Genomic DNA, 16821 nt, shown 5'->3' with positions numbered 1-16821 from the left:
AAGATCGGTGTGTCACAGAGAAGCAGATGTCCGTGTGCAAACTATTGCAAGTTTGCACACGTAAAGACTTGAAATCTATCAATAAAGCCATTCAGTGTTTTAAACATTGCCTTTAAAGCTGCCCCAAAGGAATAAGTAATGCATTTAAATATACCTGTATGTATTTAGTAGTTTATCTTCTGTGACACACGAGGGCTTTTCTCTAGCAATTTTTATGGCAACAATCCATGTGGTATGTGCTCAACTGACAACAGAGAAGTGTGCGCTGTATTGTTTGATGTACACTGTTACATTCATCTGACTAACATGTTTGTTAAACAGGAAATGCACATTGCAGACATGCGTGTGCGTTTGTTCGTGTCAGCGTGAGCGAGTATTTACCTGCTGTGTCGCATCGCCGTTAACCATGTGAGGCATGAGAGGGACCTCCCCGTTCAGGAGGGGGGGCGGAGCCAAGTCCAGCGGAATCTGGTCTGTCATCATCATTGTGACGTACATTCATGGAGAAATTGACTGAACTGCCCTACCTGGGAAAGTACAGAAATAAGAAATACATCAGTTACGAGCATTCGTTCATTTAAAAGTCTGAAACTTCCTTGTGCTGAATGATTTTCTTTGAAGCTACTGTTGGCTATATTTCAAACACATTTCTTGTCTGACCAGATTTTTAGTTTCAGACCATCAAACCTACTTTTTGGAAGGAATTGTTGGACATTTTTGGGAAATATGCTTATGTCCATCTTGGCAAAATGTCTTTCCTTTTTATATTGACCTGGACCAAGAGGACAGCTAGCCTGACTTAGCCACAATGACTGGGAGCGGGTTGAAGCAGCTAGATAGGCTCCATTTTAATGTAACACAATCCACCGACAAAGCTCCCCAAGTCACAAATTAAGTCTAGTTTGTTTAATTTTCACATAAACTGAGTTATAAAAAAGGCTTTGAGTTTTTTATGTTAAAGTAAACTTATGAGCTGCTGGATGTAGCTTCATTCTGAATGGGCAGACACTAAAAAGACATTGACTTTCTACTAAACTCTCGGTAACAAATATAACCATTTTGCAATTAAATTTAAATCTGGACTGTGCCCCACCTGTATTTTGCCAGCCTGCCAGTGTGTTTGCATTAGTGTTTACTGTGCAGATTCCTGATTAACAAAGCAATTTTCCACTTCATGTGAGCGTGAAAACCTTCTTGAGGCACTTTTATTAAATTTGTCTGCTTTGTTTAACTGTAGCCAAAACAGTTTTCATTCCTATGTGGATAAGATCTTGGATTTTTTTTTTTAAAGTGCTATATTTCTAATAACAGAGGTAGAGGTGAAAAATGATACAACGACATATACTCAAAGGAATAAAACTAGAATGAGCTACAGCAGAGAATTTAAAAAGTTTGCAGACAAACGCAGAGATAAAGCAAGATTGATTTTAGCAAGTATAACAAAAAAATACAGTTTTGCATAAGAGAAAACAAAATAGACACGTAGAAAAGGGGCATTATTCCACTGTTTCAGCTCACAATGAATTTGCACAGGCATATCAGCTTTCATAAAATACAGCAAGTCATATCATGTCAATATAAAGGTAAAAGATTAAAGAGGCAAAGGAAAATGGAGATTAGAGTGAGAGACTAATTCAAAGCTCTTCACCATCAACAATAGTCTGGTAAAATAGAGGAGAGATTATATCCTGTTTGGAGGATTAATTTTATGAAAGAAACGCTAAATGAATATGGTCTGGCTCTTATAGGTGAATAAGGATAACTGCACCTGCTCGTAGCTTTGAAAATATAACACAGAAGATGAGCATTACATGTAAACATGCAAAGAGGCTGCAGGAATGGGAAGTCTTTTGAGGTCTTCTGAGGTCAGCTGTGCTGGCACTCTTTGCAGAGTAACTGGGAGCTAAATCTGGAGATGGTTTCTTTGCTTGCATAATAAAGCGGTAGCAGTAAAACCAAAAAGCATAACTATGAAAAAAATAAAAACAACAACCAGTGCCATTCATCTTAAGTGGAAAATAACATGGCATCACCTAAATGGCTACAGGGGGAGAATTTAAAGGAAGCCAAGCGACATGTGTCAGCCGCGCACGTGGTCTTCATTATGGCTGAAAACCAAGTGGCAAACCCTAACCTTAACAGTCAAAATGTATGTACTTCTACGTACACACAGCGAAAATGTAGATAAACACGCAAGTGTACCACTGAGGTACAGTTACATTACCCATGTAATTCATGCAGATGGGGGAAATATATACACACCCACGCATATACAACAGGTAAAGCCAGGAAGCCCGGCCATAATATTCTGCAAGAGCAACCGAAGCTCACACATAAACACATACATAAGCACACACATACAGACGTGCACAGGTTCATTGCCAGAGGTGGATTTCTCAGTGACGTACGGGTTTAAATTTAAGGCTGCTGAGTGAAATCGCAGCTAAGGAGCTACTGACTAATGGCTCTAAGCTGCTATTAGCACACATATGATACACATACAGGATCAAATACTTTAAGTGAATGAAACCTATGAGATATCCATTGCACTCACTCACAAGATCGCTAAAAGGACTGTACAGAAAACAGCTGCATGTTATTGTGCGACTTCTCTTTCAGCTGGTCGTCTTCTAGCACAGACAAGGTCACAAGAAGGGTTAGTGGATCATACAGCTGTGGCTCATACTGTCGCATCATTAAAAACACACTCACACCACTCTTTGAACACAGTTTTAGCAGTTTTCAATCTTTCTCTTCTTATTATTCTTATTTTTTCTTTGTCTGTCTTTAACTGTCTTTCTGTCTCCATCTGAGCCCCGTTCCCAGCTCAGCCTGGCCATCCTGCGTTGAAAACACACACACACACACAGTTTTGTCCAGGACACATCACAGACAGATGGCAACACCACTGTCGGCTCTGCCAGGAAAAAGAAGAGCGAGACACAGAAGCTAGCAGAGAGGAAGAGAGGGGATAAGCAACTGTAAGATCAGCACAGATAATAAATAGAGAGCAAACTAGGTGAAGTACATTCCAGTACATGACCTTGTGTTCCTAAAACAAACTCAAAGTTCCCAAGGAAATTCATCGCATGCAGAAATGAGATTCTAATGTGCATTATGTAAACGATGCAAATAGAAACCTGGCGTTGGGTATCACTTGCAGGAAGTGTTTTCTGCATAATAGTGGAATTTTCAACTGGAAAATCCACATTCTTTAAAAAAATAAAATAAAATACAAACACAAAGAAAGTGTTTGAGAACTTTTTAAAAAAAATCTTCCTGAGATTAAGATGAGAAAGTGAATACCAATTTCACGTTTCTGTCTCGATCTGGGGCCATAAGACTTATTAGCTTAGCATAAAAAACCGAAAGAAGGTGGAAACACAGAAACCAAATGTAACAAAAATTGACTAACAAAATTCAAAACTGACATATTTATTCCTTATAGACTGTAAAACTAAAAAAAAAAAAGATCTTGTTATGGTTTATTATCAGCAACAACAGGATCCCTACATTAAGTCTATGTGAGGGTCATTTTTTAGACACCTTTGGAGGTGATATGATATGAAAGGTATCAAATTCCTCCTCTTGTTGAAAAAGATGCAGTTAGTTTATGTTCCAAAATGTCAAATTATTACCTTTCGTTCACAGACCAGCCTGGAAACAAATACACTGGTGTTTTATCCAGCTTACAGATGTCTTATATCATTTCTTGGCATTGACGATCTCCAAATTTAAACACAACCTTTTTGCTGCAATTTGGAGGAAGTGATGTGTGAAATTACATAGTGTAGAAGGAACTTTATGGAAAAAAAAAAACAACTCAAATCTATTTCCACTGTGATTCAGGCTTCATTGTTGATTCTGTAAAAATCGCCTCAGACACACAAGAGAGGGAATACGCACTTTGTTTTGCAACTGTTGCATGTTGCATGTTGTCGAACAAATCCCATGTACATATTTGGAAATCTAATGCAATGATGAATGAATAATACCCTTTGTTATACAGTGGAATCATTACCAGGCGCATTTAGCTGCTGACAGCTTCAGACATCACTGTGCTCACACTCATACACAGTTATACAAACACAGTCGGTGGTTTCTGTTCCCCAAAGGAATGTAGGAGGAATAAGGTGTTGATTCCCAGCGGGGATAAAATGTTAAATTGAAAAATTCCATCTTGAATCCAGAAAACAATCAACCACTTGTCCGTGTGTATGCTTGTTTGTGTGTATGTATGTGTGCACATGTGTCAGTATGGCAGAGGCCTTCTGTAAAAATGGAAACTGCCTCTCCAACATAAAGATGCATAGAGTAAAACATACTCTGAGCTGAGATATATACACACTCACACAGTAAAGCCCCAGATATTCAGGGGCAGCACTGACCTCATAACTTCAGTCATTACTCATACAGTCATTCATCATTCACACACACGCCCAATGACTCCAGTTTGTCCATCCTGATGAAGCATAATGGATATTCACAACCACCTAACAGACTGTCTGATTTACTTCCAGTCGTCTGCTTCACACCTCATTCTCCCTACCATCACTTACACAGCCAAGGAAATATAAACACACACACACACACACACATTTGTGTAACAGACGCAGGTAAAATCTCCAGAGCCTGGCATTAAATCTTGTCTTGAAAACAGCTACTGAAGTCATCACATTAAGCAAAAAATAAACCCCATTCAAAGAGACCAACGGAGAAATTTTCCTGTCAGCAGAAAGTAGACCACCAACTTCCACTTCTCTTTTTCCTTCTATGAATGAATTGCCTATAAACAAGAATTTAAAAAGGCACGATGAAACTGATCAGCTCTACTTCTCCATCTTCCCGAACCGCATTTGTTTGTGATGTAAAGAAAATAAAGCAGCGGGACTAAAAGGGGTTTCTCCAGGAAAGTAAAAGAAGCCACAGGACCTACATTCACTTCCTGACTGTAAATATCTACTACTTCTGCTGCACAAACTGACACTTTTATTCCTCCAGCTGGGGGAAGAGAATCAATGTCATCCTTGTCCTGGTAGTCATCTTGCACAGCAATGCTAAATCAGTGTGTCTGACTCGTCAGCTGTTAATGAAACTTACCAGACGCATCCCCAGCCTTATATAGTAAAAGAGGTTAATGTTGTAAAAACCTTTAGTCTTAATAAAAGTTGAGCTTTGTGTAACCAAAGAAATGAATATTTTGACTAACTGTAAGTAAATTTGCACATTACCTTGAGAAAACAACCTTGCTCTATACTCTTTTACACACTAAGATATAATCAGTCGGAAGTTCTGGCTTGTTATCTTTTTATTTGCCTTCAACTCAGTTCTGTCCCAAACATCCAGATTAATTTATCAAAAGTATAATCAGAAATTTGGCATTGGCCTGAGTGTAAGTCACAGCATACTGATAGATGTAATGCACTACAAATGGGTTTCTTCTAAAATTAACTAAAGGTTCAGCTTTTAGTCAGTCTTTTTAAAAGCACATGACGCGCAGTGACACATGACTGACACCACAAGTCTTTTTTAGACGTGAATGACAAAAAGAGATAAGTAGTGATTTCAGATGCAATCCCACAGTTCCCCAAACTACTATCATCATGGGACAGGCAGTGGAGGAGAAGGCAATCTACAAGTCAAGAGACTTGGGCAGGAAGCAGGTTGACTTTTAAGAGCCGTTTCGCATGAACAGTTACAACGTGGCCAGAAAGAGATTTTCTATCATTCTTACAACTGATCACAGTTTGTGCTGATTACAAAACTTGTTACACTTCTACTTATTTTTAGATGATCTCAGTTTAAACAATCATGGCCCAACAGCTATGATAAGAACACTGAAAGTAACCAGCATTTGTGCTGACTTGGATAACGGTTTGTCACACAAACTGGTTTTGCACAGTATTCCCCCAAAGAAAGAAAAACGGAATCTCAGCACTATTATCCAGAACAACTCTTTCAGGTTCTCAGACAGTTCAAGCTGGTTCAGGATTTTGGTTTTTTGATTATCTGTGCAAAAAGTGTCCTCCAGCCAAAGTAGCAGTTCTCACCAAACTGCAAAATACTGAGCAGGAATCTGAACTATGAAACTGTCTGACACACTTATCAAAAATACCAAATAACGAGAAAATGTACTGAACTGTCAGCGGGGATTTTTTTTTTTGAGATTTTGTTTTGTAATAATAGTAATAACTATGTTATTTATTTAAAATAAGGTCTTACAATATTCCACAGTACATTTATCATGTTCTAGTTGTGACAGAAAATAATATTTAAACCAAAATTCACCTTTTATATTCACATCTCATTTATATTGTGGTATATCTCAATATCAACCGATATTGAAAAAAATAAGGTGTTAGGCTTTTTTTCTCTCCATATCACCCTGCCCTACTATTGCGCACTTCATTCTTTAAGTCCTCCTTATGTGCAGCCGCAAAACAAACACAAACCAGGTTTTACAAATTTCAACTGATTTTCATGTTGCTGAAGTTTAAAAACCTCATCAAATCTTTTTTGATTTTTCTTCCTCGTGACAAAGGTGTTAAAACTCTCCGTCAGTAGGTTTCAAGATGGCGAACGCAGCTACAGCCAGATTGGCGTCTCAGAATAAGTTGTGTGATGAATTCTAAGTCAAATTTATTTAGCTTGAAACAAAACACAAACAAACAAAAAGGAGAAAATGGCAAAGATGAGAAAAATTGAAGAAGATTTGGAGGAGATTAAGCTGTCGCTTAACTCGTTGTCAACAGACGTCGAAAGAATAGTTAAGCAACAAGGAATGTTAACAACTTTAATGGACCAAATCAAAGAATTAAAAAGCTTGATTAAGGAAAAGGATAAAACAATCCAGCTCTTAGAAAGGAGAGTGGAGGATTTAGAACAGCATGCACGACTGGAGGACGTGATTATTACCGGTTTGAAAACCAAACACAGGAGCTACGCAAGAGTTACTGAGATTGGGAGTGTTGTGAGGTCTGGCGGAGATGAGCCCCCGGTGGAGGAGCAACAAACACTAGAGCGTCAGGTAGTGGAGTTTTTTGCGAGTAAAAAACTTCCCCTGCATAGCAACAACATCGCGGCGTGTTATACCCTCCCCAGAAAGAATGCCAGGGCACCTCCAGCAATAGTAGTAAAATTTGTGAATCGAAAACACAAAATTGAGCTACTGAGGCAGTCCAGACAACTGAAAGGGAGTGGAGTATATGTGAATGAACATCTCACGAAAAAGAACGCCGACATTGCCAGACAAGCCCGTATCATGTGTAAAGAAAAGAAAATCCAAGCAACATGGACAAGAAATTGCAAAGTGATGATAAAGCTCAACGGAACACCAGAAGAAGCCAAGGTTGTAATGATCAGGGATCTTCATGATTTGGACAATTACGGGGGATGATTACACTGTTGCGGTCGGACGGCAGAAGGTCTGTTATGATGTGTTTGCTAACAACTAGCCGAACTTATTCAATGAAAGACACTATTTCCGACTGTAGGAGGGGGAAAATGGCAAGGTATGAGACAGTAGACTGGAAGAGTATTACTGTGAAGCTGCAGGTGGATATGGAACTGGGACCGACGGTGTTACAATTATGCGCGAAGACGAGATATAGATCTGAGCCGCAGTTATTTATGGATCGGAAAGAACTGTATAGCTATGAGTGGTTTTTCAAAATATGTTGTGAAATACTTGGGTATGTCATAAGGATAACAGACATTTAAAGAATACTCAATCATAATGACTGAAGATTCGGATTACAAATTACATGATTTTGAAAATAATATCGATCCAGAAAGGAATGTGCTTAATGCAATTAATGTTACATGCGAGTATTATACTGAGAAACAATTTAGGGATAATGTTGACTTGGGCAATACATTTTCATTAATTCATTTCAACTGTAGAAGCCTCTATAAAAGTTTTGTTCTGATCTATGATTTTTTGAATAATCTGAAAGGCAAGTTTAAAGTGATAGCACTATCAGAAACATGGATAGATGAGGAAAGGGGTTGGGACTTTCACATTGATGGGTATGAATTACATCATATAAATAGATCTGATAAGAGGGCAGGAGGTGTGGCACTTTTTGTTGATAGTGATTTGAAATGTAAACAGGTTGAATATATGTCTGTGGCTATTGATGATTTAATGGAGTGTGTGACAGTAGAAATAGAAAGGGAAAGAAAGAGTAATATAATTGTTACTTGTATGTATAGAAGGCCTGGAACACTGATAGAAACATTCACAGATGTAGTAGAAGATTTATTGAGCAAGGTAAAGGGAAATAAGACATTCTGTATTTGCGGTGATTATAATATTGATTTTTTAAAAATGTCCAATCATAAGGCATCATCAGATTTTTTTGAGTTATTATTTGGAAGAGGGTTCTACCCTCTGATTACTAAACCTAGTAGAATAACTGAAAAGTCAGCTACTTCAATTGATCATATTTTCATTAATTGCTTGGATAGCAGCATTATAAGTGGTCTTGTCATAAATGACATAAGTGATCATTTACCTGTTTTTGTTACTTTAGATTATAAAATGACACGAAAGGAGGAAGTGTGTGTGGACAGATATATAAGAATTAGAAATGATGATGCAATAAATGAGTTCAGGCAAGATCTTATGAAAGAAGATTGGAATGAGGTTTATGTAAATGACGTTAATGCTGCATACGAGGCATTCTTAAAAACTTATTTGGTTTTGTATGAAAATCACTGTCCACTGGTATTATATAAGCAAAAGAAAAAGAAAACTACTGGTAAACCATGGATAACAAAAGGATTAGAAAATGCATGTAAAAAGAAAAATAAATTGTATAGAGATTATATAAAACTTAGAACAAAGCCTGCTGAAATGAAATATAAAGTTTATAAAAATAAGTTAGTATTAATTATCAGAAAGGCTAAGAAAGAGTATTATAATAAATTATTTTACAAAAACAAAAATAATGTTAAGGGTACGTGGAATATCTTAAAAAACGTATTGGGTAATAAATATACATCTTTAAATGTACCTACTTACTTTAATAAGAAAAATAAGGTCGTAAGTGATATGAATGAAGTGGTAAATGAATTTAATTCTTTTTTTGTAAATATTGGGCCTAACCTGGCAAACTTAATTAGAAAACAGGATGATTCAGAATGGAAAGGAGATAGCAGAGTGGTACAGTCTATGTTTTTAGGGGAAATCACTGAAAAAGAAATCATAGCTATTGTAGCAGAATCTAAAAACAAGACATCCACTGACTGTGATGGGTTAGACATGGTCATCGTAAAAAAGACCTTGGATTGTATAATCAAACCTCTCTGTTATATTTTTAATCTTTCATTTTATTCGGGTGTATTTCCTGACCGAATGAAAGTGGCAAAAGTTATCCCTCTTTATAAATCGGGAGACAGACATAGTTTTAATAATTATAGACCAGTATCATTGCTATCACAGTTTTCTAAAGTGCTTGAAAAACTCTTTGCACAAAGATTTGATAGTTTCATTGAAAAACATCAACTGCTAAGCGAAAGTCAGTACGGATTTTGACGGAACAGATCAACAGCAATAGCATTAATGAATACTATTGAAGACATTTCATCAGCAACACATCATAATAAATATACTATAGGGGTATTCATTGATTTAAGAAAAGCTTTTGACACTCTGCAACACTCCATCTTGATTTCTAAGTTAAGAACTTATGGTGTGAGAGGAATAGTATTGAACTGGTTAAGCAGCTATTTAGATAATAGGTTTCAGTATGTGCAGTGTTTAGGCAATTCATCTGATAGAATGAAAATAGAATGTGGGGTCCCTCAAGGTTCTGTTTTAGGACCAAAACTTTTTAATTTATATATAAATGACATTTGTGATGTGTCAAAAATGTTGAATTTTGTTTTGTTTGCAGACAATACAAATTTTTATTGTTCTGGAGAGAATCACCCTATTAGAGCACTTCGCTCTCGCTCTGCAGGCCTACTTGTTGTTCCTAGAGTATTTAAAAGTAGAATGGGAGGCAGAGCCTTCAGTTTTCAGGCCCCTCTTCTGTGGAACCAGCTTCCAGTTTGGATTCGGGAGACAGACACTATCTCTACTTTTAAGATTAGGCTTAAAACTTTCCTTTTTGCTAAAGCATATAGTTAGGGCTGGACCAGGTGACCCTGAATCCTCCCTTAGTTATGCTGCAATAGACGTAGGCTGCCGGGGGATTCCCAAGATGCATTGAGTTTTTCCTTTCCAGTCACCTTTCTCACTCACTATGTATTAATAGACCTCTCTGCATTGAATCATATCTGTTATTAACCTCTGTCTCTCTTCCACAGCATGTCTTTTATCCTGTCTTCCTTCTCTCACCCCAACCGGTCGCAGCAGATGGCCGCCCCTCCCTGAGCCTGGTTCTGCCGGAGGTTTCTTCCTGTTAAAAGGGAGTTTTTCCTTCCCACTGTCGCCAAAGTGCTTGCTCATAGGGGGTCATATGATTGTTGGGTTTTTCTCTGTATCTATGAAGCGCCTTGAGGCGACTTTTGTTGTGATTTGGCGCTATATAAATAAAATTGAATTGAAAATTGAATTGAACTTGAAAGAATTGGCTAAAATTATGGTTATTGAAATGGAAAAAATTAAAAAATGGTTTGATGTAAATGAGTTATCACTGAATTTGGAAAAAACAAAGTTTATGATATTTGGAAACCGTGTAAAGGAGGAACAGATAGTATTATCTATAGAGGGAGTATTAATTGAAAGAGTGACAGAATTCTGTTTTCTGGGTGTAATAGTGGATGACAAGTTAACATGGAAATCACATATTGAAGATGTTAAAAAAAAGTTGGCTAAAAGTATTTATATCCTGGGTAATATTAGATATATATTAGATTACAAGACAATGAGAATATTATATTTTTCATTGTTTCTACCCTATCTGAGCTATTGTGTTGAAGTATGGGGGAATACATACGTGACTAATATGAAACCATTATATTTATTACAGAAGAGAGCGCTTCGAATTATGCATAATGTTAAATATAGAGAACACACCAATAATTTGTTTATAAAATCGAAATTGTTAAAACTAGAAGACATAGTGAAATTACAGACTTTAACTATTATGTTTAGGGCGAAAAATAAAACACTACCTCTTAAGTTTCAAAGTTTATTTGTATTGTGTTCAGAAAATGGGGACGGCAGAAGGAAGTTTTATTTTAAGCACCAGTTTGCTCGAACCACACAAAGGCAAATGTGTCCAACAGTCATAGGCATAAGAAACTGGAATTCTCTCAGTGATCATCTTAAGTGTTGTATAAATGTTTCTCAATTTAAAATCTGCTATAAGAATAAAATGATAAACCAATATGAAGAAGTTGAAAAGAATAGAATTTAATTGTAGAAAAATGATCCTTTTAGTTTGATATTTAGTGGTATTGCTCATTGTTGAGTATATTGTTCTGTTTGCTTTGTTTTGTTTTGTTATGTGCAGAAAATTGTCATAGTGTAATTTTGGTTGCCTACTTGTATTATCACAGATAGGGGGCAGGTATCAATAAGAATTTATTCTTCTTCCTGCTCCTTTTCATGCATGGAAACAGTGTTACTTTAATTGAAAGGAAGGTTGTGTATGGGAATGCATTACTGCTGTACCATGTGTGAAACAAAAAAATAAATAAATACAATGAGGCGTGCATATTTACTGTACATTCACAACACCAGTTCCGTTAACAACCAATGTCAGGTTTGCCCTTGCTGTGTGTATCTAAATATATAAATAGACATCATGTGACCTAACTTTCTAAACATCAGCTGCTGCCTCACTTCTGTGTTTCTATTAGGGATGGGAATTTTATTTAAGGTGGAGAGGACAACAAAAAAAAAACAAAAGTCGAACATGAAATATCGAGAGGAAGAACTGAAACTTAGCTGTGCTTGTTACATTTGGAAATGTTACATTTGCAGAAAGGTATCAGTGATGACCCAGAAATCAACCTGTGACAATAGTTTCATAGGAGGGTATAATGCGTGAGCTCTAAACGTCTTGTATATGCTTTTTTCATAAGTTTCCTATATAAACAAAACATAGATTGTGCTATTCATTTGCTTAGTACAGCACAAGCATATCTACATCTAGATCTGTATGTAAATGTGATAATGAAGAATAGATAAGAGAGAAAAGAGACGCACAGACCTAGTATCTTCTTTCTCATGCTGGGTGTGTTAAACTGAGGAATGCACTCAGGTGTCAGTACTTAGAAACTAAATGAATGAGTGTTCACCACAGTGCACACACAGGATCACACATGCACACAAAAGAGCCACCACAACTGGGATTGGTCCAAGCCTTTTAAAACCAATCTTATCAGTTGAATCTGTGCTGGTTTTTAATACACACACAAATGCATTGATACAAGTTTGTGCGTTTGGGCAAGGGGGGGGGGACGAGACTTCTACATATGGTGGGAAACTGCCACAAACACCACTCCCATTCAACCCCAGCTCCTTTTACAAAAGGTATTCAGTCTAGGAGAAACCTGCTCTCTCTCTCTTTCACCCTCTTTCTAATACACACACACACACACACACACACACACACACACACACACACACACACACACACACACACACACACACACACACACACACACACACACAGCAAGAGAGAGAGGTGGAGTAAAGGGGGGTGCAGGGAAGGAGAGAAGCAGAGGGCAGAAAGAAAGAAAATGTGGAGAGGACGGCAAAAAGGAATGCTGTGATTGTGCTTACACACACAAACACACACACAGGAACACACACTTGGGAAGGACAGAGAGGGGATTTATAAAAGATGAAACCTCTTTTGGGTCCCACATTGGCCGACAGCTTGCTGCACATATGCAGACAGTGTGCTTATGTGAGGGAGGGAGCAGCAGAGAAACAAAATTCAGAGTTTCAGCTTGTTCTTCAATCTGCCTGCATGCATTTGGCTTGCAGGCTCGCGCTCTTATAGCTGAAGTCCTCTTGCCCTATAATTGCAGTAATGATATGTCATCCACGTAGAAGAACTCTGAACGGGTGGATTGGAATGCAATGGACACATACAAGCGCACACACGTGCTGCACTTCATACCGTGTATGAACAAGCTCCTCTCCAAACTACCTAAACTTAAACCTTTAGGGCACCTTTTTTCCTTCAGAACAGATGAGATCCGGCACCTAGAGAAACCACATCTAATGGCAAGCTAAACCAGCCAGATGCTGCATTTCACTTTTAACGAGTCTCTTTTAAAACCCTAAATCAGGCAAAATTTACCTCAATGCCACAACATACGTAGACATTGCTATAAACAGTGTTGGCTTTAGAAATCATGACAAATAACAACGTTTTAGGTGAAAAAAAAATGTGTCTGCTACACAACGCAACCCAATGAAAGTAGAGAGAAAGTAGCCATTTCCAAAATGTGTGCATTTAACAGCAGTCTTCCTCAACTACAAGAAATAAAATAAAACTAGGATTATCTGTAGAGAAGAACTTGAATTTTAATGCTGACCTGAAAGCTTTCTTCAGCTTCACCAGTACAGGCTTTTACTGGCTCTACTGCGACAATTTTTCTTTGCAATTTCTGCAATTTTTCTTGCCACATCCCCAAAAAGGATGTGCATTTAAGCAGTCCTAGAGAATACCAAAAAAGTGTCCAAGGTTATACTGCGGTCACTGGGTTCAGATTGCTCATAACAAGAGGCAGATGAGAAACTATTAACAGTTTGCAGTTATTCATATGAAATGCAGGAATGCTGCTCCTCTTAATGTCAGTGTCTGAGGAAGTCTTGGACTTTATTACTATGTTGCATAAAAACATCACATGCTTGTCACCGTTTCAAACCTTGAATAAAATCATTCTTTCTCTTTCATTTTCTGTCTGCCTGTATTTATTTCTGTTTCCTCTGAATGCCAGGCATACTGCAGATCACCGTGCAGCCTGAGTGTAGGCAAGTCAAGACTTGGAGTCTGGTAAATGATGGCCTCAGCACTTCTTTCCCCATTCCCTCACTCACATTCACACTCTCTCACACACACTGAGCACCCTGAGCAAAGCCTTTCTCTTGTGCCATCCTCCCATCCATGTACCCACATACCCAATGCACATATAAGGCCAGTAACATAGGCAGCAAACTAATGACTCAGTGACTTTAGGTTAGTCTTCACTCTCCCCCCATGTGCCCTCATAAACTGAGGCTTTTTAACTCTTAATAAATTGCCAACTCTAACACAAGATTTTTTAAACTTTTTTCATGGTCTTATGTTACAAACCAAGCAGCCATATATGGTTCCTCAATTCACCCAATAAAAGGGTTAATGGAAGGAGTTCTTACATGGTCACTCAAGTTGACAGTGTGCATGCTGACCAACTTCAGATAACTTGAATTGCAAGATATGTAATGTTTTTGCCTAAACTCATCTACTTCTTTTAAGAGCTAATGCACCACAAACTAAATCCTTACGCCTTTAATCTGCATGTTGCCACACAGACTACTTGGGTTCCTAAGAAGTAGCTCAGCCCAGGAGTCCAGGATTTGACTCTTTTGCTAGGCGCTTCCTGGAAAGACCCCGCCTTCCTCACATTCCACGACCCTGTCAAAATACGACTGTCGTTTCCAATTGGCTGATAGGAAGCTATTAGCTCTCCTTATAGGCTGTTGCCGGAGCACTGGGCGGGGAAGTAAAAGCTGATCTCCAAGAAGCGGCAGCCCATTCCCAAGGAGAGAATTCAGTTACATAACTGTGCACATTAGCACACACAATGTCAGGAGAGCACCCTCAACACACAGTGGAACACAAAAAAGTGTCTAAGAGAAAGAGAGGTGAAGAAGCATAGGAGGTAGTGCCGAAAAAGACAGACAAGAGAGAAGCTGAGAATGACAAGAAGGGGGGAGAGGGAGGGAGGGTGTAGGTGAGGCATCATTTTTCCTTGGGAACAAAATCAAGAGGAAACGGCTATTTTACACTCAGGTCAGGAGCTGTGGGAGAGGACTTCCAGCCAGGGTGGTGTGTGTGTGTGTGTGTGTGTGTGTGTGTGTGTGTGTGTGTGTGTGTGTGTGTGTGTGTGTGTGTGTGTGTGTCTCTGAGCAAGACAGAGAAAGGTTAATTGGTGGATGGTGGAACATCACTTGCATCAAGCCTTAAGTGGCAAAGCAGTGGAATGAAGAGGAGAACTGCCAAGAATAGAGCACACCGACAAACACACACACAAACAGCTGAGACAGGCCTGGAGTTTAATGAAAAAAATAGCAATTTTGGTGTTATTGAATACATATAATATGTTGCTTGTTTACAAAGGGAGGTATTGATAGTAATCTGTTAAAGTAGAGAAGGGCGGTGTTAAAGAAGAAGGGTGGGGGTAGTGATAAGACCAGAGAGGGGAGAGAAGAGGGGACTGAATGGGGATGGGTAAAAACAAGGAGAGACGAGGGTTGAGTGTGTGGTGAGAGAAATGTGTGGAATTCTAATTGTGTTATTGCTGCAGAACAAACATTAGTCCTGCCTGTCATTCCGCAGACAGCAGGCTGTGAGAGACTGTGTGAGTGAAAGAGATGGAGAGGGAGAGAAAATTGAATGAATCCGGCAAATTAAGGGTTAAGCCAAGAGTTTCAGACAGGCTCTCCACTTTTTCCCCGGCTATTTATGAAGGCAGAGTGTTTACAATCAGCTCTGTGTTGCTCTGGGAGTTGTGTGTTTGCTGCTAGCTTTAGCACAGCACAGCCCGCTCCAGCAGATGTGTGCATCTGCCTGCAAGCCCTCCCTCTTGCAGCTGTACGGCTGTGAGTTGGCCTTGTGTGTGTGATTTTGTGTGTGTGTTTGTGTGCTTGGGCTAGGGGCCAGTAGGCAGTAAACCCACAGTAGAGGCCTGACAGTCCAACGCCTGCCACGTAGCACCGATGTAACTTCAGAGGAGAGAAGATCTATATCCAAAAAACTCTCCTGTGTGTGAGAAAAAAGATGTATGCGTAACAAAGGAACTAATAAATGAAATAATGTGGGCCATTGTCTGGGAGTCAGGATATAAACAGAGGCATTGCAGATAGCCATACACAGAAAGACAAAGTGACTCTGTGATACCATTCATCCCAGTCAGATGTTTCCACCAATTACATCAGCCAAGACCGCCACTCTCTCGCTCTTGTCTTCCTGCTGAGAGCTCCTTTAACTTAAAGATGTTAGTGGCCTGAAACTGAAACTAAGAATTTTGAAACCCAGTGACAAGATTTTTTTGAGAGCGCAGAAATGTAATTGGCCAGTGTTACATGTGATCCATTTTCATAGCTGTATCCAAGCAGCCCTGCAGCCCTGAACTTGCTCAGGCATCCCTCGACAAATGAGAGCACAACAGTTAAATGCAAAAGTGACAGGACATTAGCTTGTACATATAGCCCATCGACTTATTAGTACAAAATAAAAGGATGATGTTGTAATATATCACTGTGCAAATAGTGCATCTCATAAGTCTGATACACCTACCGCTATCGAGTGGGCATGAATGTATACCGCCTCCTTCACGCTCCCTGCAAACCCATTCGAAGCAAACTGTTTCAAGGAAAAGTGTGGAATATTTTCCAACCCGATTATCCCAAAATTGGCCAAAGTTCATGTGCCAAATTGTCATATGATGTCAAAAACAACCAGTTTCCCACTTATACTGAAAATACTTAATTAGCAGTTTCTTTTTTGCTTCAATATAAAATAAACACAATGAAATAATATGCTGACATATATAATAATTTACCAATAGCATAATTAAACCAGAGCATTTGAAAAAAGTTTTTTTGTCCTAAATAATGACATTGAGATGTTTAAAAACTGTAAATGT

At 38.5% G+C, this 16821-nt stretch overlaps 1 protein-coding gene across 2 annotated transcripts in view; it reads right to left on the bottom strand.

Moving 5' to 3' along the window:
- fndc3ba (fibronectin type III domain containing 3Ba) overlaps positions 1-16821 on the bottom strand; it is a 92050-nt gene that overhangs the window by 64293 nt on the left and 10936 nt on the right. For both annotated transcript variants that reach the window (XM_084915688.1, XM_084915689.1), the window contains exon 2: positions 382-527. In XM_084915688.1, coding sequence (XP_084771814.1) covers positions 382-498 — 117 coding nt within the window. In that variant the 5' untranslated portion in view covers positions 499-527. The remainder of the gene's footprint in view (positions 1-381; positions 528-16821) is intronic.

The sequence above is a fragment of the Perissodus microlepis genome, chromosome 19 (assembly GCF_051167445.1).
Source record: "Perissodus microlepis isolate ML-2025 ecotype Zambia chromosome 19, ASM5116744v1, whole genome shotgun sequence".
In the NCBI taxonomy this organism is placed as follows: Eukaryota; Metazoa; Chordata; class Actinopteri; order Cichliformes; family Cichlidae; genus Perissodus; species Perissodus microlepis.
Note: the sequence above shows the minus strand (reverse complement) of the source record. Positions and strands in the feature narration are given on the sequence as shown.